The sequence below is a fragment of the Choloepus didactylus genome, chromosome 15 (genome assembly GCF_015220235.1).
Source record: "Choloepus didactylus isolate mChoDid1 chromosome 15, mChoDid1.pri, whole genome shotgun sequence".
In the NCBI taxonomy this organism is placed as follows: domain Eukaryota; kingdom Metazoa; phylum Chordata; class Mammalia; order Pilosa; family Megalonychidae; genus Choloepus; species Choloepus didactylus.
Window position 1 is genome coordinate 19,438,895 of NC_051321.1, and position 25,844 is coordinate 19,464,738.

The 25,844-nt window shown below is 35.6% G+C and overlaps 1 protein-coding gene across 1 annotated transcript in view; it reads left to right on the forward strand.

The window, feature by feature from the left end:
• CCDC186 (coiled-coil domain containing 186) overlaps positions 1-25,844 on the forward strand; it is a 56,109-nt gene that overhangs the window by 19,276 nt on the left and 10,989 nt on the right. The window contains exons 4-13 of the mRNA XM_037804622.1: positions 3,062-3,190; positions 7,458-7,670; positions 8,618-8,737; positions 11,819-11,923; positions 15,070-15,168; positions 15,358-15,444; positions 16,267-16,409; positions 22,815-23,070; positions 23,673-23,862; positions 25,022-25,102. Of these exons, the coding sequence (XP_037660550.1) occupies positions 3,062-3,190; positions 7,458-7,670; positions 8,618-8,737; positions 11,819-11,923; positions 15,070-15,168; positions 15,358-15,444; positions 16,267-16,409; positions 22,815-23,070; positions 23,673-23,862; positions 25,022-25,102 (1,423 nt within the window). The remainder of the gene's footprint in view (positions 1-3,061; positions 3,191-7,457; positions 7,671-8,617; positions 8,738-11,818; positions 11,924-15,069; positions 15,169-15,357; positions 15,445-16,266; positions 16,410-22,814; positions 23,071-23,672; positions 23,863-25,021; positions 25,103-25,844) is intronic.

Sequence of the window (25,844 nt, forward strand, 5' to 3'; positions counted from 1 at the left end):
TTTTTAGAACACATAGGTGTCTAAATATGTTTAACATATGATTTCTTCAGGATCCCTCCCCCTTTCTGAATTCCACATGGAGGAACTGCAAGTGTGATGTAAAGACTGGTGATCCATAGTCTATCTTTGGCAAGCTTGTACAAGCACAATTGTAAAATATAATGTAAAAGAACTGTAAACTAGGAGCGTCTTCAGTTTATGAAACACCATACAGGACTACTTTTCTTCTTTAAGGTATTAATCTTTTCTTCTCCTGGAGTATGCTATAGCTTAGAAATTTCACCGCCAGAAGCACTAGTTGGTCCATTTATTGCCTTTTCTGAAGGACCATGGTCTTCAGTCACATCTTTTGCCTAGCGCATTTTCATTAACTGAAGCTGTATCATATTTAGTCATTCCATCCATCAGAGCATCATCTTCATCATTCCTTCGTCTATGAGACCGTCTACGATGGCTGATACTGTGATGAGATTCACTGGCATCAGTGCCTGCAGTCTGATCTGATTCTGTATTATCAAGTAAGCTATATGGATTGCTGTCTGGATCTTTGAGCGCAGAACTCATGGAGGATTTGCTACCACGTGGTCCACCATCACCTTGACCCCCTGAAACACCTGTACCTCTTCCTTCTGGGCGTCTCCTGCTGTCACGCTGATGCTGGCTTTCTTGATCATCTTTTCCTGTCATGCTCAGACTCTGTTTCAGAGGGGTTGGACAGCTCAAGTTTGTACCATAACCAGAGGTGTAATTAGGGCCTCGATGACCTCTGCCTCTTCCACTGTAAGACCTAGAACCAATCTGTTGCAGTTGTTCATCAGTCTGTAGGCATTCCATGTCTTAGCTGTTCTTCTTCCTTTAGATAAGCAGTATGATACTCTAGAAGAACTTGCACATTTCCGATGCTTTGTTTAATGCCAACAAATATAAATGGAACCATCCCATCTTCTCTGGGTAGTTTATTTTCATTGTCTCCTTTGATTCTCACCCAAACCACACCAGATTTGTCTACTATTTCTTGAATCACTTTGATACATTTCCAATCACTTTTCCTTGTAAAAAGCCCCATTGGGAGCTGCGAACCTCCACTGTCAGATCCGCCATGTTAGAACTGCGGAGGCGGCTGGTCTGTTTCATGAATTTTAACTCTAATCTTTATCATTCTCTTCCTTCTGCTTGTTTTAGGTTTAGTTTGCGTTTCCTCTTCCAGTGTCTTAAGGTGGAAGCTTAGGTTACTGATTTCCTATCTTCTTTTTTTTTCAATGAAGGCATACAAAGCTGTAAATTTCCCTGTAAGCATTGTTTAAGCTGTCTCCCGTAAGTTTTGGCATATTGTGTCTTCATTTTCATTCATCTCAAGGTATTTTCTAATTTCCCTTGTCATTTCTCCTATTTGTTATTTAGGAGTATGTTGCTTAATTTCCACATGTTTGTGAATGTACCAGATTTTTTTCTGTTATTTCTAATTTCATTCCATTGTGATTGGGAAACATACTTTGTATTATTTCAGTTCTTTTGAATTTATGGAGTTTTATTTTATGCCTAGCATATGGTTTATCCAGGATAATGTTCAATGTCTACTTAACAAGAATGTATATTCTGCTATTGCTGAATGGAGTGTTCTATATATGTCTGTTAAGTCTAGTTGCTTTATAGTGTTCAAGTCTCCTATTTCCTTGTTGATCATCTGCCTAGCTCTATCCATTATTGAAAATGAAGTATTAAGGTGTCTAGCCGTGATTGTTGAATTGTCTGTTTTTCCCTTCATTTCTGTCAATTTTTGCTTCAGATAAATTTTTTTTAATGAATTTTTATTGTGAACTTTAACATATGTACATAACAGTGATAACTTTCAAGGTATGATTTAAAAAGTAGTTAGAGAGCAAATTTCAAAGAATGTCATGGGTCACAGTTCCACAACTTCAGCTATTTCCATTATTGTAAAATATAATATACATACAGAAATGTATTAACTTTTGATGTACAGCTCAACAAGAAGTTATATCGGTAATTTCAAAAATTGTTACGGGTTACAGTTCCACAGTTTCGGTTCTTTCCTTATTATTCAATATAGGTTATATACAGAAAGTGAAGACTCAAAACACAATTCGATGAGTAGCTATAGAGCAAATTTTAAAAGATATCGGTTACAGTTCCACCATGTCAATTACCTCCTTCCAGCTATTCCAACACTCCAGCATCTAAAAATATGTATATATTTATATAAAGTTTCAATATTCATAGACCTTGTTAAACCTTATCTTGTTTGTTGCTACCCCTTCCTCTCACTTAATCTCTTGCTCCGTCTTCAGGCAGGATTACTTCAGATATTTTGATGCTTTGTTGTTAGGTGCATATGTATATCATTTTTATGTCTTCTGATGTATTGACTCTTTTACCATTATGAAATATCCCTCTTTATCTCTAGTACCATTATTTTTTGGTCTGCTTTAATTGATATTGGTATAGCACCTTCTTCTTCCTCATGGTTGTTGTTTGCACTACTTCCAAGATTTTACTTTCAATCTGTTTTTACCTTTGCATATAATTTGCGTCCCCTCTGGACAGCATGTAGCTGGATCTTGTGTTTTACCCAATGTGACAGTATCTGACTTTTGATTGAATTAGTTAATCCATTTAATGTTACTATTGATATAGTTGGGTTTACATCTGCCGTTTTACTTTTTGTTTTCTGTATATCTCATGTCTTTTTTGTTCCTCTGTTCCTCCTTATTGCTTTCTTTTGCATTAAGTGATTATTTTGTAATGTAACATTTTAATTTCTTTAATTATTTTTTGGCTGTAATTTTTTTGAGTTATTTCCTTAATGGATGCACTAGGGCTTACTATATCATCTTAAGTTATCAGAATCTACTTCAGACTTAGATTAATCTTTTTCCAAATGGATACAAAAACATTGCTGACATTTGGTTTCTAATTTGATGGTTTAAGTGTATTTATTTCATTCTTGATGTTTTATTTAAGTTGTTTATATTTATTTGAGGTATTGGTAATCTGTTTCATAAAGCTTATAAATGTAACCTGGAAATAATTTTCTTTACAGTTAGAATCAAGAATAGAGGAACTCAATAAAGAAGTTAAAGCTTCCAAAGATAAACTAATAGCTCAAGATATTGCTAGTAAAAATGCAATTCAACAGTTACACAAAGAGATGGCCCATCGGATTGAACAGGTATTTTTCATGACATTGTCATTATTAACTTTGATACTCTGGGGCCTCTTGTTTATTAAAGTAAATTAATCCTGTTAGGGCATTTTGGAGCTGAATGGTGTATTAAGGATAGGTAATTTTACTTATATAAAAATTAATCTTTTTAAAAAATACTAAGACAATACTTTGTCCCCCTTTATCTGTACTTTTGCCTCCTTTGCCCTCAATCCTTTTCCATCCCATTCCTTGTTCCATGGGTAATTATTGATATTTGGGTTATGTATTTGCCACATGTGCATATACAAGTCATACATACTTATATGTGTGTATGTGTATTCATATACTTCCCTATTTAATTGGAATCTTACTGTACATATTTTGTAACCTCTCTTTTCCCCTACTTAAATATACCTTGGTAATCTTTTTGAGTTTGTATATATAAATCTCAGAGAAAGTAATTTTAAGCAATGCTTTTGTATTACTTGCCTAAACTTGTTAAGAGTGGGTCTTTGTCATCTTCATTTTTATATCCCCAATACCTAGCACAATGCATGACTAACAATTGGTCCTCACAGTGAATTTAATCTGATGGGTTAATTCACTTACACTGTGAGTGAGATGGATCCATTTTGTTTTGGAGCTACTACCATAGGGGGCTTCCTGGAAGACCTTTAGGGAACAAGTTATCCTCCCCCTTCATATCTGTGGTTCTTTACCATATACTAACCACTTAATTTGGAACTGCTATATATTTAAAATCCATACTATCAGATCTCCAACCTTTTCCACTAATTGAAGGGAATTATAGAGTCTAGAACTGTAAGAGATTATCAGTTTTAGTGAACCCAAACATAAGTGATCAGAAACCTAGTGAGCTTTTTTTAAAACTCTCTGAAGTTTATTTTATTTGTAATAAAAACAAAATAGTAGTTTGATATGATAATTCAAGCAGTAAAAAATTAATCTTCTTCCACATATTTTCTCCCATTTCCCTCCCTCTCTGGAGCAGCCACTGATGCCAGTTTCCAGTGTATCCTTACAAAAATGTTTGCTGCATGGACAAGCAATCATAGAGCTCCTCCTCTCCCCCCTTTTTTTTGTTTTACAAATGACAACATCTTATACTCATGTATCTGTTTCCTTCCTAATCATGAAGAGTGTAGATGATGTTAATAATAGCTAATGTATTAGATTTTACTATGTAGCAGGCCATGTTTGAAACACTTTACTCTCTAAAGGTATTAACTATTTAAAATCTTCAGGATGATCTTAAGAGGGTACTATTCAGTCAATTTTGGAAATTCTTCCACTTAATTATTTATAGATCTGTTTCATTCTTTTTTCCCCTAACTTTTTATTTTGCAAATTTTGAAGCCTGTGGAAAAGATGAAAGAATAGTGAAATGAACACCTGTTTATGCTTTATCTAGAATCACCAAACCTGGTGAGATGCATTTAAAAATAGATCTCCAGCATATGTTTGCATGCTTGCATCTACATGTACTCACACACAAATTTAATTTAATTTTCCAGACTGAGATGTCCCCATTTCCCATACCGGATAGGTAGAATGAGTTTGAACCTCAAAGGTACAGAAGGGTAGAGCTGTGATTATAAATATTCGGGGACTTTTATAACATGCCTGCTCCCCTTACCCATTTATTTTTCTTTGATCTGAAGCTGAAACAGATGAGTTACACATTATGTTCCTTTGTTCAACCCGAGGATTTTACTTGTAATGGGTGTTTGTGGGTGCATGGTGAGGTGGGCTGGATATCTTGGTTCCAACTCTGTACCTTGCATTGGGCTTAAGATCTTCTCTCTGACCTCTTTTTCCATAGCCTGGTATTGGTAAATGTCCTTAGGGCAATAAAGGTTTGAGCCCTAGCATACCATTCTGGATTCTTGCTGCTTCTTAGATTTTTTTTTTTTTTTTTTTTTGCTTTGGGTATTTCCCATACTTTCTTTTTAAATTTTTTAAGAAGTTTAATATTATTATCACTCTTATTATTATTTATTAGAGAAGTTGTAGGTTTACAGAAAAATTGTGCATGAAGTACAGTGTTCCCATATTAACATCTTGCAATTATTGTAATACATTTCATTGTAATACAATTCATGAAAAAAACATTTTTACTCATACCTTATGAGCTCAACTGTATATTAAAAAGATGTTTGTTTTATTTCATCTAATATTTTTGGTGTTTTGCATGGGCAGGATTTATCCGCCATATTGACAGAAGCAGAACTACTTACATTTTTACTTATTTTTAGCTTGCTGTTGATCTTGTTGATTATCTTGTTCATTCTTTAGCTTCATCTAATTCTATTATAAAACATCTTAAATTGGTCAAATCCCAAGATCTTTACTGGCCCTCTTCCTTTATCAGCCCCATAAGTAGGCTGACTTCCTATAGTAGCTTAAGTAATATTTACCATATTATTTCCTTTCACACTCCCAACAACTCTATGAAGTAGATGCAGCCATTACCTGGTATGGGACCTAGGACTGTGAACTTTTAATAAGCTCCTCAGATTATTTCTTTGCATTGGATCCATGGATGACCCATTGAGTAATAAAGCTGTTATCCAGTGTACCATACATGCTTTAGTCAAGAACCTCCTAATATTTCACCTTATCTATTGTAGTTGTTTTTTTTCCCTGGTCTTTCTGCCTCCCATATAACAACTTTAATGAAGCTTCCATGGTGCCACCAATTATCTTTCTTCAACACACATTTAATAAAAGGTTCTGATTTATGAATCCTTCTTTGACTTCTTATTGTCTAGTGGATAAAATCTCAACTTTTAGCTTCTTAAGAGAAACCCTTCTTCTAATCTCTACCTCTCTGTTTTTATAATCATTTCCTCCCCACTTCAGCCAATACATACAAAATTTAAGTCCTGCAAAATGACTTGCTATCCCCTAAATATACCATGCTGCTTCCTACCTTCAGGCCTTTACACAATATTCACTCTATCTTGAATTCTTTTCTTTGACTGATGCCTTGTATTCTATTGAATTTCTACTTATTCCTCAACACCTAGCTTACATCCTTCTCCTAAAAAAAGTATTTTGTGTTTCCAAAAAACTTTGTACATTCATCCATTAGAATTTATCATATTGTATTATACTTTTTTGTTTATATGTTATTCTCACTCATCCAGGACAGAAGCCATGACTTATTCTTTGTGTTTCCAATAGCTAATAGGTTATGTGAGGATTCAGTTATCATGAAACCAAACATCACATGAAGTTGACATTGAGCCATTAATTAACTTTTTCAAAGTACAATTATTCAATTACCTAAAATCTAGCTAATTCTGTCATATTTGCAAACTGAATTTCCTTAAAAGAAGGGTTATCTGTATATATTTTCATTATGTGAGATTTCAGAATATGGAGCATTATCTTAAACGCATAGAAAATTTAAATGATCTTATATATTTCACATTTAATCCAACTAGGTATTTATTATTAAGTGTGAAATACTTTAGAAATCTGTTCATATATAGAAAATCAAATGATCACTAATTTGTATATGGTTGATTAGGTTACTTTGGGGGAAGAAGATAAGATTAAGATCTTAGAAATTGTCAGCCATATAGTCAAGATCCTGGCCAAAAATAGATGACACACTATTATGGATAATTAGAAGAAAATTTAATAAAAGGACTCTATGAGGATGTGGACAAGGTTTAGGGGAACTGAAAAGGGAAAATTCAACTTTCTAAAGAAGCAAGGAGAGGGAGCAAGTAGCGCTATCCAGAGAGGACAGTTGTATAGGGAGCTCCTGACAGGAGCAGTGACCTTCAGCCAACCTGTGCTAACTCTGGAGGAGCCAGGCGTCATGCCCTTCTTACCCTCCAGATCTTCTGCCTGGTGCCTCCCATTGGCTGAACCCAAATGGAAGTTTGAGGGCAAGGGAACTTGTTGATATGGTCTATAATGGCCATCCTCCTGGGCATAGGGTGGGGAGGAAAAGGGTAGGAAAGTGGATCTGGTGCAGTAAATAGAGGGTAGCAACCATGTTAGTCAAAGTAAGAGGAATAGGAAAGGTTAGAAGTAAATATTAGTGATATTAACTTATTGTTCATTATATAATTTTTCTATAATTCTGAGTATTTTCTTTCATTTTAAAATTGCATGACACAAATCCGAGAAATGCTGTAGAAAGAAAACAAAAAATGCGTTGGCAATATAGGAAAATATTATTTTTATATGTCTTTATGTTTGTATTATTTGAACAAATGTTTTTTGTTAATGCTAGATAATATTTTTTTCAAAGGCCAACAAGAAATGTGAGGAGACACGCCAGGAAAAGGAAACAATGGTAATGAAGTATGTAAGAGGTGAGAAGGAATCCTTAGACCTTCGAAAGGAAAAAGAGATACTTGAGAGAAAACTTAGAGATGCAAATAAGGAATGTGAGAAAAACACTAACAAAATTAAGCAGCTTTCTCAGGAGAAAGGAAGGTTACACCAGCTGTATGAAACAAAGGTATAATTTTGCTATTGTAACTTATTTGAAATGTGTTCCCTTTGCTCTTCCTTATTTAATCAAGTAATCATAACTTAACATGGTTAGAACACTCTTAACCATAAACTTGTTTTTATTAGCTTACCTTCCAAGAAAGTGATTATTTTAGTAATTCCACTATTTTATCACCTGTCTGCAAAAAAAGTTCGCTGGGGAAGGATGAGATAATGACAAATGTTGCTTATTAGATAACTTTTTCTTGATGGGTTTTTTTTTTTTTTTTTAAGTTTTCTTTTAAAATCTAATGTTGGGGATATCAGTTTGTGCCTCAAGGGAGGATTTTATTTAGTAAAATGTATATGCAGTAGTTTTAAAATGTGAAGAGTTTCAGAGACAAAGCATAATTTGGCCGGAATCTTAATGTACCACTTATTCACCAAAGGAGAGAATTCAGATTTTTCTTACAGGAAAACTTGCACTTTTAGGGGCTGTTCCAAGGAGAGTTAATTACTGAATTATTCAGAACCCTTGCTGTTCACAAGCAGCCTCATAGTGTGGTCATGTTTCCAGTGCATTATCATTTTTTGGTGGTGAACATTATTTTTTTTTCATTAGTTTTTAGTTCAGAAATGTTGCCATTGTTCTTAGGAATATGGCAAACAAATTTAGTTCATAGTTAATCTTAATGTCAATCACTGGAGAAGAATCATAAAGGTATGCTTATGCTTGCAACACATCCAGTGGGCTAAAATACAAATGCTAATCATCTTCATGTCTATTATTTGGATTTAGTGATTTTCCAGCCCTTTTATGACTGGAATTTTAAATCAGTTTTATGACCTGTAGGCCATAGTGTGCCCACTCCTGATAAAGTATTGTTGCATTGATTGTTTTGAGGGGTACAAAAGATACATAAATAATTAATTGATAGTTTAAATGAAAAATATGACACAGTGATACTGTTTTAGGAAGGTGAAACTGCTAGACTCATCAGAGAAATAGACAAGTTAAAGGAAGATATCAACTCTCACATCATTAAAGTGAAATGGGCACAAAACAAATTAAAAGCTGAAATGGATTCACACAGGGTAAGTATTATAATGCGGTAAAATAATTAGAATCAGTTTTAAGAGCAATTGCAGTAAAAGTTAATGAGGCATGAAACCTAATGTAGTGATTGATGGAGGGGTAGCTTGGGCCTGAATTTTTGGTAATTGTAAAAGAAGGTATTTCTTTGCATGTTTTAAATATTCAGTTGGATAGAAAGTTAAATTTTATTATTCATTGTTTACAGCCCTCAAATTAACCCTGTTCTTTAAGCCTTTTTTGCATGCTGTATTTTATATTAAACATTGTCAGAAATTTGTTGGGGTGAGAGGAAGAATCTGGGTTATTAAAATTGAAAGCAAACTCTGGCAATTTTTAAAAGTATCAAAAATGCTAAGATTCTTCTCATCAAGACATTATATTCATGATTACAAATATAATAATGATTTTAAGAATAAAATAAGTTTGTTATGAGTAATTTCATTGATATTGTGGCTAATGAATATCATTTTATTAAAAAATAAATATAAAGAAAAGTAATTATAAAAGCCGGTACCTGATACCGTAATTTCAAACAGTAACTGAACTGGTATTAGAGGTAATAAAAATCTGAAGATAATGGAATGTGAAGAAGAAGAACAACTCTGAATTATGATTTAAGCAGAAGAGAAATGCTTTGGAAATATCAATTCTTAAGTTTTCAAAAATAGGCTCAGTGATATTGTTTAAAACCATAATCACAGATTATCTCATTAAATAATTCCAGATTAGTAGAACTTTAATAACTTGTGGATATTCGTGTATACTATTATCAGAGAAAACTATAGGTAGAGTTGTCTGTGTTGACAGTGATCAAAGATAGGTTAGAGAGAGTGGGTTTCCCCTCAGGTCTTCCACTGTCTACTCGTCAGTGCATGTGTGTAAGGAAACGGAAAGAACTACCCTGCAGAGGCAGGGAAGAATACCAAAAAGGAGAAGGTGGAACAATCCCTAGACTCACACATGGCTGGGAGCTGTTTAGAATTTTTTCTTTCCCTTGGGTTGATGGGAAATTAAAATTAAAATTAAAATTCCAAATCCATAGGACTATACCATGGTAATAGTTTTTAACTACCTGAGTTGCTTCAAGATCTGAACATAATGCCTGGTTGTATCTAATGACTGTTGTACTTCCCTTGTCCTCATCTATACTCCTAAAAACAGGATCCTGAAACTGATTAGAATTGTAGCACTAAAGAGTTAAAGACTGTTAGAAGGCTCCTGTGAGCCACATCGTGTTCAGAAAATGGGTGATAACTCAGATACTTAACCAGATACTCTGTAAGTGGGATAGAGGGGAGGTGTAAGGCTGACTTCTGTAAGGTTACATGGTGTGGATTGCTAGAAAATGAAAGTGACAAGCATATTGACCTGGTATGTGGAAATTAGAAATTTATCAGTTCTTTTCAGGTAACAGCATTTATTAGGCAACAGGTATTTAGTGGGTCTTCCTCTGCATGCAGCACTATATTAACCTAAACACATTTAATGTGATTGTCACTTTTCCATTTGCCAATTATTCATTTATTCAATATTTTTTGACATACAGAAATTCTTAGTTGTTACTTTAAAAAAAAAACTATATTGTAGTAATGTATATACAACTCACAATTTACCATTCTATTGCTAAGTTTTTCAGTGAATGAAGTGAGTATTTCCTATGTGCCAAGCTGTTTTGTGATATAGTAGTGGGAAAAAAACAGATAAAGTTCCTTCCTCCCTCTTTCTTTGTAAAACTGATAGTCTAGTATTTTTTTTTTTAAAAAAGCAATATTTGATGTCTCCAAATAGTTGCTTTTATTATAAAAGTGATAGTTTTAGTACAACTCATATTATTATTAAAGACCAGCAATTGAAAGTATGTAACTAAGTTCTTAATAACGTGGTAGAGTCAATAATGCTATAGCCTAGCTCTTAGAAAAAAGAGCACATTGTTACTAGATTTATCTTTATTAAAAACGGCATAATAAGAAGCTTGTGAGGGATAGGTGAGATTTGGATGGTATGAGAGATGAAGAGAAAGGCATTCTAAGTAGAGAAACAGCATGAAAAAAAGAACAAAGAGAATTGAATATTTGGTGTATTGGGAGACCAACCTAATTGGAACAGAAGGTTTATATTAAGTGTTCCTTTATTAATTCAACAAATATTAATTGAATAATTAATATGTGGCAGCTACTGAACTAGGTATTGATATAAGAAAAAAAACACAGGCCCTGCTCTCCAGAATCTGTATGCTTAATGGGGGAAACATAAGCTACAGCACAGTGTATTGATTGTTATGATTTAGGGATGCCCTGGATTCTGTCGACTGACAGGAAGAATAGCATCACCTAACCCTTTGAAGGACTTACTACTAGGAAGAGGTGATATATAACTCACACTTGAAATCCAGATGATAGCCAAGACTATGGTACTCGATGGTTCTCTGAAGGAGAATTATGGAAAAAGTACTTCAGGGCAAGGGCTGATCTTGATCTTGGAAAATCACCACAGGTAGCTAGTCAGGGAGACGGAGAAGCCAGCAACAAAGAAGGAAAAAGGTATTTTCTTGTAATGAAAACAGGAAGGAAAGTGGTCAGAGGGGTGGTCAGAATTGTCAACTGGAACATGGAAGTCAAGAATAAGAACCGAAAAAAGGTAATAGGATTTGATGGAGAGTAGTCCCTGCAAATTTTCAGAATTACCATCTTAGGGGGGTGGTTAGGAACAGAAATCAGATTGCAGCATGAATCTATTAAAAGGCAATTTTGAATAGCTACCACAGCCATAAGCCATTGTCTTTTATGTGTCTGCAAAGAGCTGTTTAACACTTTGCTTTTCTTGTCTTATCAGAGATGAAGGTTAGTAACTTCTAGTAACTTGCTGAAAACTCTTAACAAAATAAACTTTATTTATTGGCTATCAGTTAACTGTGCAGACAGTTTTAATTTTTTGTCAGAAGCAAAATATTATTATTAGCATAGTATGTGGCTGCTCAGTAGCAGTGCTGTGACGAGAGTGCTCCCTACTCCCTGGTCATGGTTCTTACTACTCTTCACATTGTTGTGACCAACTTTGTCACTGTCCTTCTGTCAATGCAGGAAACCAGAGATAAACTCAAAGAAACAACAACAAAGTTAACCCAAGCAAAGGAGGAAGCTGATCAGATACGAAAAAACTGTCAGGATATGATAAAAACATACCAGGTATGCTTAACACTTCAAATAGATTAGTGACAAATTGTGCTGAATATTGATACTCTTGTTTCGTTAGATTTCCATAGCTGCAGTATTTGCAGTGTGGAATGGATTTTTTTAGTGGAGTTCTCCCTTCTACATGGGACATGACTCCCAGAGATGTAAATCTCTCTGGCAACATGGGACCTGGCTCCCAGGGATGAGCCTGGACCCAGTATTGTGGGATTGAAAAAACCTTCCTGACCAAAAGGGGGAAGAGAAATGAAACAAAATAGTTTCAGTGGCTGAGAGATCTCAGAAGAAATCAAGAGGTCATTCTGGAGGGTATTCTTATGCACAATATAGATATCTCTTTTTAGTTTTTAGTGTATTGAAATATAGCTAGAAGGAAATACCTGAAACTGTAGAACTGCAACACGGTAGCCTTGATTCTTGAAGATGATTATATAACTATGTAGCTTTCATGGTGTGACTGATGATTGTAAAAACCTTGTGACTCACACTCCCTTTATCCAGTGTATGGACAGATAAGTAGAAAAATGGGGGCAAAAATTAAATAAAAAATAGTGGGGGGATGGAGGAGATAGAATATTTTAGGTTTTTTTTACTTTTATTTTTATTCTTATATATATATATATATAGGAGTAATGAAAATGTTCAAAGATTGTGCTGACGAATGCACAGCTATATGATGGTGCTGTGATCAATTGATTGTACACTGTGGATGATTATAGGGTATGTGAATATATCAATGAAACTGAATTTTAAAAAAGTATTTGCAACTTAGTGATCTTATTAGAGAAGTTTCCAACTAAATAAAACTCTAGAAAGTATGAGAAGAATGAAGAGTACAAGGAAATGTATAACTTAAAAACAACAAAAAACTGTTATGTTAACGTACCTTAAGTTTGCTATCTTCTTTTTTTAAATCATATTTTTTATTGTAGAATATGACATATATATAGAAATGATAACTTTCCAAGTGAAATTTAACAAGTAGTTAGAGAACGAATTTCAAAGAATACTGTAGGCTACAGTTCCACAGTTTCAGTTATTTCCTTATTGTGAAATATAACATACATAAAAATAAAGGTAATAGTTTTTCAAAGTATGCTTTAACAAGTAATTATATAGGAAATTTCCAAAGTAGTTATGAGTTATAGTACCATGATTTCAGTTATTTCCTTATTGTGAAATATAACATATACAAAAGGTGATAGTTTTCAAATTATAACCTAGCAAGTAGCTATAGAACAAACTTCAAAGGATGCTATGGGTTACTGTTCCACCATTTCAGTTCTTTCCTTCTAGCTATTCTAATAACCCAGCAATTAAGAAAAAGAAATTTATATAAAGATTCAGTATTCATAATCCTTTGTTAAATTCCACCTTGTCTGTTGCTACCCCTTCCTCTAGTTTAACCACTTTCCCAGTCTTCAGGGATGTCTAGGCAGTGACCACCCTAACCTGTTCATGTTAAAAAGGGGTATCAACTTTATGAGAAAAGGAGACACATCTAGTTGATGTTCTTGAAGAGGCTGTTGCCTCTGGGTTTTGGAACTTAGCTGGCATAGGAGTTCTCTGAAGTATTTAAGTTTCTGAAAAATAAGCTTAGTAAGTGAAACCTTTATAGAGTATCAGATAGGGATCCAGGTATTCTTTAAAGTTTTTGGGATTTCGGGACTACTGTTGACTTGGGCTTATCATACTGTGGTCATTTGGCATATCTTGGTGACGCTTGTGTAGGAGTAACCTCTAGGAAAGTCTCTTGACTCTACTTGAATTCTCTTAGCTACAGAAACCTTATTTTGTTGCCTTTCTTTTCCTCCTTTTGGTCAAAAAGGCATTCTCAGTCCCTCAATGCCAAGGTCAGGTTCATTTGCGGAATCCATGTCCCACATCATTCATTGGGGGTGGGGTGGGGTGGGGTCCCTGTCCCACCTCGGGGAGTGGGTGATGAATTTATTTGCAGAGTTAGAATGAGTAGTCTGATGAGATGTTGTGTGGAACCAAAACAAGTCATCTGTGTCACAGGAAGAGTTCTTGCTACTACTAGTGGCAGAATCTTTGGACACTTGTAGATAGCTGGGAGGGCCCAATGGTGGGAAAGATAAGTTTTCTTCCTGAATATTCTGCATATCTGGAAGGGATAGTGGGGAGGTGTTCCTGTTTGCTAATGCTGCCATTTGCAAACACCAGAGATGGGTTGGCTTTTATAAAGGGGGTTTATTTGGTTACAAAGTTACAGTCTTAAGGCCATAAAATGTCCAAGGTAAGGCATCAACAACAGTATACCTTCACTGAAGGATGGCATCTTATTAGCTTGGAAGGCACATGGCTGGCATCCACTTGCTCCCAGGTTGTGTTTCAAAATGGCATACTCCAAAATTTTGCTCTTGGTGTGTTTTGTTCTCTCTTAGCTATAGCTTTCTCCATTATGTCACTCCCAGTTGCTCTCTTTTTTATAGCGCCAGTGATTTAATTCAGACCCACCCTGAATTGGTGGGGCAACACCTCCGTGGAAATTATCCAGTCAAAGGTCTTACCCACAGTTGATTGAATCACTTCTCCATGAAAACACTCAATCAATAGGTTCCAACCTAATCAACACTACTACATCTGCCCCCACAAGATTGCATCACAGAACATGGAGTTTTGGGGGACATAATAAATCCAAACCAGCACAGGAGGCAAACTGACATGATGGAGAGCTGCCACAGGAGCTTCCAGAGCAGAACCAGCATACATGGGGACTAGAAATGTGCAAGATTTTTTTGTTGGAATTTGCTCAAGAAAAGGGTGACTAAAAATGCTTCTGGCTAAAACCAAGGTGTCAGAAACCTCCTGCTGGAGCCCCTAAAAGAAACCCATTTCAGGTTATTGGCAGAGTCTGCTTCCCTGTGCTGGCAGCATAAGGTTCCAAGTCCTTGCTGGGTGTCAGCGGAGGGCCCTCTCCAGCTCCTGGAGGCCGCTGGGCCAACTGCTGTTCTTCTTGATGCAAAATTGACATATTAAAATTTTTTCATTGCAATCATAATATTAAAATTCATAACTGACTAGGTATTTCACAATTAGAAAATTTAATTGCAAAACCCCTTCACTTTTAAAAGTATAAAACTTTAAAAATTGTCATACATTTCTTTCATTTCCATTAGGAATCAGAAGAAATTAAATCAAATGAGCTTGATGCAAAGCTCAGAGTCACAAAAGGAGAACTTGAAAAACAAATGCAAGAAAAATCTGACCAGCTAGAGGTGAGCAGTTTTGCTCTTTGTATACTCTTGAATTTGTAATAAATAAATGATAACTGAAAGAGAAAACTGCTTTCTAGGTGGGAGTACTTATCGCTATCTAGTTTTAGGCCTTTGAGAAGGAGCAAAAATTACATTTTAGAATTTTTTTAGTATATAATGATTTGTGGTTTCTTTTAAACTTTTTAAAAGATGCATCATGCCAAAATAAAGGAACTAGAGGACCTGAAGAGGACATTTAAGGAGGGCATGGATGAGCTACGAACACTGAGAACAAAGGTAATTAATCATTAGTCATGACCCCAGAGGAATGATAAATATTATCTTTAATTTTGGACTCTGATTTTTCAAAGGGAGGGGAAAGAATATTTATATGGAAAATTTCCAAATAAAAGAACTCGGGACTAGAATAGCAATTCCCTGGCAAAAAAATTGGGTCTTTTGTTGTAATGAAAATGTCTTCCACTTCAGTCCTTTTGAATTTTTGTCAGACGTACCCTTTTCACACCAAATTTTCTATATTTATAATCCTCTGATCTAAAGGCAATCTTGCCAGCACATTAATTGAAAAGAGTTGGATCTTAGAAGTATGGGTGTCAGAAAATAATAGGAATCCTTCCTTTATATTTCTCCTGGGTGTATTTAATAGTCTTAGAAGGATAGAGTTTTAATTTCTAACAATCTATGAAATCTTTTCTGGTGTTTATAGTCTTTACTATAAGGACAGGATCTTTTTTAATATGAATGTGAAATATATCATCACTGTAGATCATTTATTTCAAAATAGGCTGTTAAGTAACCACTTGAAGTTGAAATCACTTAATTTTCAAAGTGTTTTTCATAGTACCTTCTTACTTGTTCTCCATGCCAGTTCTTTGAGGTAGGTAGGAGAGGTATCTCCCTTTTCAGAGGAGGAAATGGATACTCAGCAAAAATCAAAGTGTCGTACTAAAACTCCCATCCAGGTATACTTTCTTTATGTTCTTTAATAGTGATTCAGAATTCATTTTACGTTATTAATATATAACCACTGTCTGAAATAGTTTATAAAGAAGAAGAAAATATTGTTCATAGTTCAACTTGGTTATGATCATTTGACAGGTAAAATGTCTAGAAGATGAACGATTAAGAACAGAAGATGAATTATCGAAATATAAAGAAATTATTAATCGCCAAAAAGCTGAAATTCAGAATTTATTGGACAAAGTGAAAATTGCAGATCACATGCAGGAGCAGCTTCAAAGGTATAAAATGAGCAACTTCTTCTGGTGCTAATCAACAGGCTTTTAAATTCTCTTAAGATTCAATTTTAAATGCAATCATTGCATTAAATGAACAGTGTTATAATTTTTGCAATTTTACTAGCTAAAAAAATTTTAAATTCCTGTCTTCATTAGGTCTTTTTAAAATCTTATCTGAAGTTTCCATTGTGGCTTCTAAAAATCAGAGTTTATATTCCTTAAACAATAGCAGAGGCAATTTATAAGATAGAATGGATTTTTTTAGTCCCTCTATTCCTTAGCCTTCAAATTTCTGTTGCTTATTCATTGTACTTGTTTTTCTTCTGAAAGGTAGAAATATATATATATATATATATATATATATATATTATTTATTTATTTCTTGTGTGTCTGTAGCTGGAGGTCAGGAACTGACATTACTCTTTGCTTTGTGTAAACCATTTAGCTAAAATCCACTCATGACATTACCTGGCAGAGCCTGGGTTCAGGTTGACTCCAAGTATCTTCTTTTTCACACCTTACTGATACCCAAGTTGCAAAATGTTGTTATAGAAATCTTCAACATTAACCAGATTGGTACTGCTATAAATTCATGGTCACAGCCTCAACTGAGATCTTGAGTCCTCTGATACTACCATGTGTCCTTGGTCAGAGCCTTCTCGTCCATCTTTCTAGCACCTATTCCAAACCTTACCTACTTCCTTCACACTCTGGCCCTCCCCCTTACCTTTCTACTTACTCTTAGCAGATGATTCTTCTTACTTCATAGAATGGGAGCTGTCGGGGGGGACAGTTCTCTCAACTTCTTGGAATCAGTCCTGTGAACTTGCCTGCATCTGCAACCATTCTTCTTTCCTTCCCTTCTGTTATCATGGAAGAAATGTTCCTACTCCTCTCTGAATCTAATTATTCTGTCTACTTCTGCTGTGGATCCTATACTCATGTGCCTTCTTAGGGTTTTTCTTGATTATTCCTTTATATAAAAGATATCCTTTATCTCTCATTTTTTTAGAATATGATTAGATCTTAGAAAATCAAAACTCCTATGACTTTCCCCTACCAGCTTATATTTCTCCTTTCCTTTACAGCCAAACTTCTTTAGAGTATCACCCATCCTCCCATTCTTCATTTCTTATTTTCTTCTACTTCTCCCCACTGCAGTCTAGCTTCTACCCTACCATTCCATTAAAAACAACTAATGCCCTCAAATCTAGTAGACACTTCTCAGACCCAGCCTTACTTGAACTTTTCAGCATCTTTTAACACCCACCACTGACCTTATCATCTTTCTCAACACTGTTCCTTTGGCTTCGTTCTCATCCTCCTCTCCTGGTATTCCTTCCGTCTTTCTGGCAATTCTTTCTTGGTCTCTTCTGCAGCCTTCTCTTATTGTCCTGAAGCCCTCTTCTGTTCTCATTTTACTTTACCTGTAAGTGATCCCACCTGTTCCTAAAGTATGCTGCAGGACCTTCCATTCATTATTTCATCCCTTTCTGCTGAGCAATGGACACACAAGAATCAAAGATGCCTCACACTTAAACATGTCCAAAACTGATTCATCTATCCCACCCATAAATATGCTTCTCCTCTCATGTTCCCAGGATGAGTGATGAGTGTGACATCCACATGATTGCCCAACACAGGAACCTGGAAGTCATCCTTGCTTCTTCTCTCTTTCCTCATACATCTAGCCAGTCACAGAGTATTGTTCTTGCCAATGCTTTAAAATCTTTCAAGTCCATTTACTTTTTACATCCCTACTGCTACAACCATAGCTCAAGCCATTATCTGCTCTCATCTAGAAAACTGCAAGGGTTTCTAAACTGGGTTTTCTGCTTGCTCCCCCTCTAATCCATTTCCCACATTGTGATTAGTATAATTTTTATTTAATAAATTTTATTTTGAAATAAATTGGAACTTATAGGAATAGTTGCAAAAACAGAACAAACCCCATACATAGAACTCCAGCATACCCTGACCCCCCTCACCCGATACCCCGATCCACCACCTTTAACATCCTGTCACACCAGCATTTCTTTCTTTCCCTCCCTCTCTCCCTCCCTCTCTCCCTCCCTATCATCCATCATCTATTGATGATGAGATATGAGAGCAAGCTGCACATGTCTTTGAACAAACATTATAATTCACATATACCTTTCCCATGGACAGGAACATTCTTTTATGTAATCCCATTAAGCGCAGCTAAGAAGTTCAAGAAATTCAACATTGATACGAAGCTTACATCCTGTATTTCCTTTTTTTTTTTTTTTTTTTGTCTTATGTCCCATCTGTGTCCCTTTGAGCCTCCTCTCTTCCATCCTCATATCCCATCCAGGATCATCCTTGGCATTTAATTGTCATCTATTTAGACTGTCTTTTTTTTTTTTTTCCAATTGTGGAAACATATATATAGGCTAAATCTTCCCATTCCACCCCTTCCCTAGCATTCCATTAGTGGGATTAATCACATTTAGAATGTTGCAATGCTATCACCTTCCCACCATCCATTTCTAGAAGTTTCCCTTCACCCCAAACAGAAATCCTACACTCATTTCTTAACTCCCCATTGCCCCTTCCCCCACTTCTCATAACGCATACTCTACTTTTCATCTCAATGGTCATATTCTCTGATACTTTGTTGGTGTTTACCGTGGGGCTTAAATTTAACATCTTAAATCTATAACAATCTTGTTTTTCTTTGATACCAACTTAACTTCAATATGACACATAAACTATGTTCCTATACTCCATCCATCATTCCCCCACCTTTATGTACTTCTTGTCAAAAATTACATATTTTACATTGAGTTCAAAACCACTGATTTATTATGACAGTTTATGTGTTTTAGATTCTGTAGGAAGTAAATAGTGGAGTTACAAATCAAAAATACAGTAGTATTGGTATTTATATTTACCATGTGATCTTTACTGGAAATCTTTATTTCTTCATGTAGTTTCAGCCCATTGTTTAGTGTCCCTTCCTTTCAGCCTGCTCAGCTCCCTTTAGCATTTCTTATAGGACTGATCTACTGGTGATGAAGTCCCTCAGCTTTTGATTATCCAGAAATGTTTTCATCTCCCCCTCATTTTTACCCTCCAGGTGTTTGTGACTTCTCCAAGTCTCTGATGGTTATTGACTTCTATTTGTATTCCACTGCTGTCAGAAAATGTGCTTTGAACAAATTCTTTTTTTTTTTTTTTTTTTTTTTTAATTTATTGAGGCTTGTTTTTATGTCCCAGCATATGGTCCATTCTGGAGAAAGATCCATGATCACTAGAGAAAAATGTGTGTCCCAGTGACCTGGGATGTAATATTCTATATATGTCTGTTAAAATTCTCTATCTCTCTCTCTCCTTTCTTTGTTTCTTTGTCGGCAGGGCTCCCTTTAGTATCTGAAGTAGGGCAGGTCTTTTATTAGCAAAATCTCTCAGCATTTGTTTGTCTCTGAAAAATTTAAGCTCTCCAAATTTGAAGGAGAGTTTTGCTGAATAAAGTATTCTTGGTTGGAAATTTTTCTCTCTCAGAGTTTTAAATATGTCATGCCACTGCCTTCTCGCCTCCATGGTGGCTGCTGAGTAGTCACTACTTAGTCTTATGTTGTTTCCTTTGTATGTGGTGAATTGCTTTTCTCTTGCTGCTTTCAGAACTTGTTCCTTCTCTTCAGTATTTGACAGTCTGATCAGAATATGTCTTGGAGTGGGTTTATTTGGATTTATTCTATTTGGAGTTCGCTGGGCATTTATGCTTTGTGTATTTATATTGTGTAGAAGGTTTGGGAAGTTTTCCCTAACAATTTCTTTGAATACTCTTTATAGACCTTTACCCTTCTCTTCCCCTTCTGGGACACCAATGAGTCTTAAATTTGGATGTTTTATTTTATCTATCATATCCCTGAGATCCATTTCGATTTTTTTGATTTTTTTCCCCATTCTTTCTTTTGTTCTTTCATTTTCTGTTCTGTGGTCCTCAAGGAGGCTGAGTTGTTGTTCAGCTTCCTCTAATCTTGTATTATGAGTATCCAGAGTCTTTTTAATTTGGCCTACAGTTTCTTTAATTTCCATAAGATCTTCTGTTTTTTTATTGACTTTTGCAATTTCTTCTTTATGCTCTTCTAGGGTCTTCTTTATGACCTTTATATCCTGTGCCATGCTCTTCTTCATGTCCTTTATATCCTGTGCCATGCTCTCGTTGCCTGTCTGTAGTTCTTTGATTAATTGTGCCAAGTACTATGTGTCTTCTGATCTTTTGATTTGGGTGTTTGGGTTTGGGTTCTCCATATTGTCTGATTTTATCATATGCTTTAAGATTTTCTGTTGTTTTTGGCCTCTTGGCATTTGCTTTACTTGATCTCTAATTTGTCAGAACTGCAGCTTGGTGGCGTACACGTTCTCTAACCAGCAGATGGCATCTGTGAGTCACCTATTCCCCTCAAGTCAGTTCTCCCCAACTTTGTCTTTGTGGTGTGTGGGGATCTGATTCTTGTGGGGTTCAATTGGTGCACCAAGTTTGGGTGTGTTGTTGGTGCTGTCCGCCCTGAATGAGGGGCATGTGTCTGAGCGGTTAGGAAGGGAGAGCAGCTTTAATAATCATACCTCCCAGCTGTTGCCAGAGATTTGAGGCTGATACAAGACTCTAAGCCTTCATTTCAGTCTTGCCACAGATTGTCTCTGCCACTGACCCACAAGTCCTTGGTATTGGCGTAGGTTCTCTGGGATTTCCAAACAGGTCCCTCTTCCCTGCTGTGCTCTTCCAGGACCTCCACTGAGGGAGGGCCGCGCCACATCACAAGTGTGTGCTGGCCTCCAGGGAAGCCCTGGGCTGCTGGGCCATGCAAGGGCGTTCCCAGCCCACTTCAAAGATGATTGAATGGGATGCTTTAACTTCCCCCTTTTTGCACAGCTCCGCCCTCCCAGCTCCGGGTGTATTAGAGGCCACTGTCCGCGGCCGATATTGTGGCATGTCTGTGGTGCTGTGGGAAAGACTCCCCATCACACTGGGTTTCTTGGCACAGCTCTGGGCTGTGGTTCCGGCCTCGGGCAGGAGTGTCCCCAGCCTGCCGGGGAGATGGCTGCAAGTGGTGGGTTTTTTACTCCTTTTGGCTGCCCTTTGCTCCCCTGGCCCCAAGACAATCATCAGCAGGTGTGGGAAGGGGTATCCACACCAGACACTGAGGCATTAGCCCAGCCCGCTCCCACCGTGCTTCACTGAGCGGCTCTCCCCGTTGTATCCACGGCTGCTCCCGGGCTTTTTTTTTTTTTTTTTTTTTTAAGGACTAGTCCGTCTCCAAACACCAGCCCACCATTTCTCCACACCGCAGCACAGCCGAGGGACTTTTAGCCGACTCACTTACTTGTTTCAGAATGCAGACTCCTGGTTTCACCAAATCCAGGGTCCCTGTAGATTTAGCAGAACTTGTCTGGCTGGTGCTACGCTGGAACTGGTGTTCTGGGTCACTTTCTGATTCTCATCTAGTATTTTTCATGGAGGTGTTTTTTTGCCAGTATAATCTTTTTAAAAAGCAAATCTACTTACATCCTTTCAGTGATTTACCATTGCCTCAGATATTACCTAATGAGTTCAAATGCCTTAACATGGCTTGTCAGACCATTAGTGACTTGCCCCTTGATTCTCCCTCTGCACCTTCCCCTTTTTCCCTCTTGTATTTCAACCATAGTTAACAAGTGTTTATTGATATTCTCCTATGTAACAAACGTTGCATTAGGTGCTAGTGATACAGTGTGGTCCCCACCTTCACCAATACAGAATATCTTTTAGTACGTATAAGAAGTCATTCTCTTGTTCCCTTCTCAGATTTAGCGTGTGCTTTTCCCTCTACCTGAAATGTATTTTGTACCCCCACTGACTCCTGCTTTTCCTTTGAGTCAGGGGCCAGCAAACTATGGCCCATAAGCCAAATCCAGTCCACTGCCTGTTTTTGTAATTAAGGTTTTATTCAAACGTAGCCACGCTTATTCACTTACTGTCTATGCTGCTTTCATGCTACTTTGGCAGAGTTGAACAGTTGCAACAAAGATCATACAGCCCCAAAGCTTAAATTGTTAACTGCCTGGCCTTTTATGGGAAAAATTTGCCAACCCTGCTTTAGGTATTAGTTTACACATCACCTATGCTAGGTTAGATGACCTGGCTCTCTGCTTTCATCATTAAAAATGTTTTATCACACATCTCATTTTCCCACTTGATTGAAGTCAAGCAGAAGTCATATCAGTCTTGCTCACCTATATCCTTAGCTCTTAGTTTCTGGCATATATTAGGCATTCATAAATATTTGAACAAATGAATTAAAGTACCTTTGTAAAGCATTTCAATAGATGAAAATTCCAAAGCCATTAATTTAATGTCTTTTAATAGTTTGATTTTTCTTAAATATAAACTTTGTTTTTTAGAGGTAAACAAGAAATTGAAAATTTGAAGGAAGAAGTGGAAAGTCTTAATTCTTTGATTAATGACCTACAGAAAGACATTGAAGGCAGTAGGAAAAGAGAATCTGAGCTACTACTGTTTACAGAAAAGCTCACTAGTAAGAATGCACAGCTTCAGTCTGAATCTAATTCTTTGCAGTCACAATTTGATAAACTTTCCTGTAGTGAAAGTGAGTTACAAAGCCAGTGTGAACAAATGAAACAGACAAATTTTAATTTGGTAAGTATAAATGTGTACTTAATCTGTAAAAGCAAAAAGCACAAATTAAATTTCCCTAACAGTGTAAAATTAGTGATAGCTCTTCTCTATTGGCTCTGACTTTCTGGTAATTTCAGATACTGTTAGAAATGTCAGTTATTCCTTTTGACTAATGTAATTTATAATAAAATGTCTCCCTAAAATTATTATGAAGTCCTTCACTTTTGAAAGTAAGAAAACCAGAGTTTCTGCCATTCTTCACAGGTATCACTATTTATTTTTTAAAGGTGCTTTAAATACCTTTGGATTTTTTATGGTTTCAAAATGGCTTAATATTTCCAAGTTATGAGGATGTCTTCAATTTACTAAAAAAAGTAATTTGAAACTTTGGACCAAAACTTCGAAACACTGTATCATATATTGTTTTTTTTTGTGTAGAATGAAATTCATTATAGTGCATCCCTCTGCATTGTTATATGAGGAATTAGAGTAGCTCAGTAAACAAAACCTAATAAGGAATGTCTACTATAATGGACCTTGTATTTTTAATATTTTAAACTGAGCAGTAATGGAAATAAATAGTGAAATATTGGTGTGTTTTTTTAATCTTATTTAATATTCAGGAAAGTAGATTGTTAAAAGAAGAAAAACTGCAAAAAGAGGAAGTCCAGACTCTGCAAGCTGAACTCACTTGTAGACGAACAGAAGTTAAAACATTGAGTACCCAGGTAGAAGAATTAAAAGATGAATTAGTAACTCAAAGACGTAAACATGCTTCTAGTATCAAGGATCTTACCAAACAACTTCAGCAAGGTATAAAATTCTTCCAAACTTAGATCTTAAATGTTTTTGTTTCTTTAAATCACTAAGGATTTTATAGAAAAAATATATTTTACATCTGGTTCTACTGCATTATGATGAAGCCATTTGTTCTTTTTAATGTATTAAGTTCATAAACCAAATGGTTAAACTTCTTGCAGTTCTGTGCTAAACGACATTTAATCCCAGGATCACAGAATACAGGAATTGGAAAGTACATTTACAGCAGTAATGTCTAAATTCTTTTGATTACATTCTTCTGTTTGAGCAGTTGTTCTCCAATTTATATATGTTTATAAATTATAAACATGTACTACTCTATCTTATGAACATTAGAAAACATATTAAATTGAAATTTAAAAGGATATATAAATAGAAGTTCTAATATTTTCTTCCTACACATCCCTATAAATTATCTCGTGTAGCTTCAAGAGTACTTGCACCCATTTTAGAGACCATTAAATTAGAGACCATTGAGACCAAACCCTTCACCCTATAGAAAACTGAGACCCAGAAGGGTTATAAATAACTTGAACTCCATGGTTGACAGCTAGGACTGGATCCCTGATATCTTTTATTTAAGAAATTTTTGTAATTATTGGTGTCTGTGCTATGTGCTTGGGATACCAAGATGAATAAGACATGTACTCTCCTATTCCTCTGCACTGTTTCCCACTACTTTATTAGTGTTAAAATAGAATGAAATATAGTATTAAGATCAGACACTTAGCATTTTCTTAATATGAATATTTTCAGATATTTGCCATAAGAATTCAGATTATTCTTATAGATGTAATTGAAGGGAAATTTGGGGCAAATGAAAGGACTTCTCTTATTGTAGAGATCTTCTGAATCTTTCAGGGCTCACAAGTAGCTTGAACACCAAAAGCTGAGTTTATTATACTTACCCAGTTCCAGTTTCAGTTGTTATACTGCTGTTTCCATAGATTTTGTACTTGACTTGTGTATTTCCAGATATCATTTTATATGAATAAATAAACCTTCAACCCTTCTATCTAAAGTGTGTATTGAAGAACTTTCTCTTGTTGTCTATGGCATTTTTGACTAAGTGATTCTAGCAGTGAAAATCAGAGATGGTGGGAGCAAATGGTCATAATAATTATCACAAGTAATACATTACTTTTTCTTATAGCACGAAGAAAGTTAGATCAGGTTGAGAGTGGAAGCTATGATAAAGAAGTCAGCAGCATGGGAAGTCGTTCCAGTTCATCAGGTAAAAAAAAGAATGCTTTTAGTTGTTACTTAGCAATTGACTATAAAAAGAAATAGCATTTTTTCATTTTAAAAAATTATTGATATGCTTTTCTTCCATTTTGAATTACAGAAAGTGCTGGTTGTATGTAATTGTATTGTAAAGATGTTTCAGTTATGTGTCCCAGTTCTATTCATTACCCTGGGTTTCAAGTTTCCCATCTATCTCCCTGCTTTCTTCTTCTTTTTTTTTATTTATTTTTATTTTTATTGAGATTGTTCAGATACCATTCAATTATCCAAAGATCCAAAGTGTACAATCACTTGCCCCTGGGTACCCTCATACAGCTGTGCATCCATCACACTTAATTTTTGTTCAATTTTTAGAAACTTTTCATTACTCCAGACAAGAAATAAAGTGAAAGATGAAAAAAGAAAAAAAGAAAAGGAAACTCTAATCCTCCCCTATCCCTAACCAACCCCCCTCAATTGTTGACTCATAGTATTGGTATAGTACATTTGTTGCTGTTTATGAAAAAAATGTTGAAATACTACTAACTGTAGTATATAGTTTGCAATAAGTATATATTTCTTCCCTATATGCCCCTCTATTATTAACTTCTAATTGTATTGTCATACATTTGTTCTGGTTCGTGGAAGCGATTTCTAGTATTTGTACAGTTGATCATGGACATTGCCCACCATAGAATTCAGTTTTATACATTCCATCTTTTGACCTCCAGCTTTCCTTCTAGTGACATATA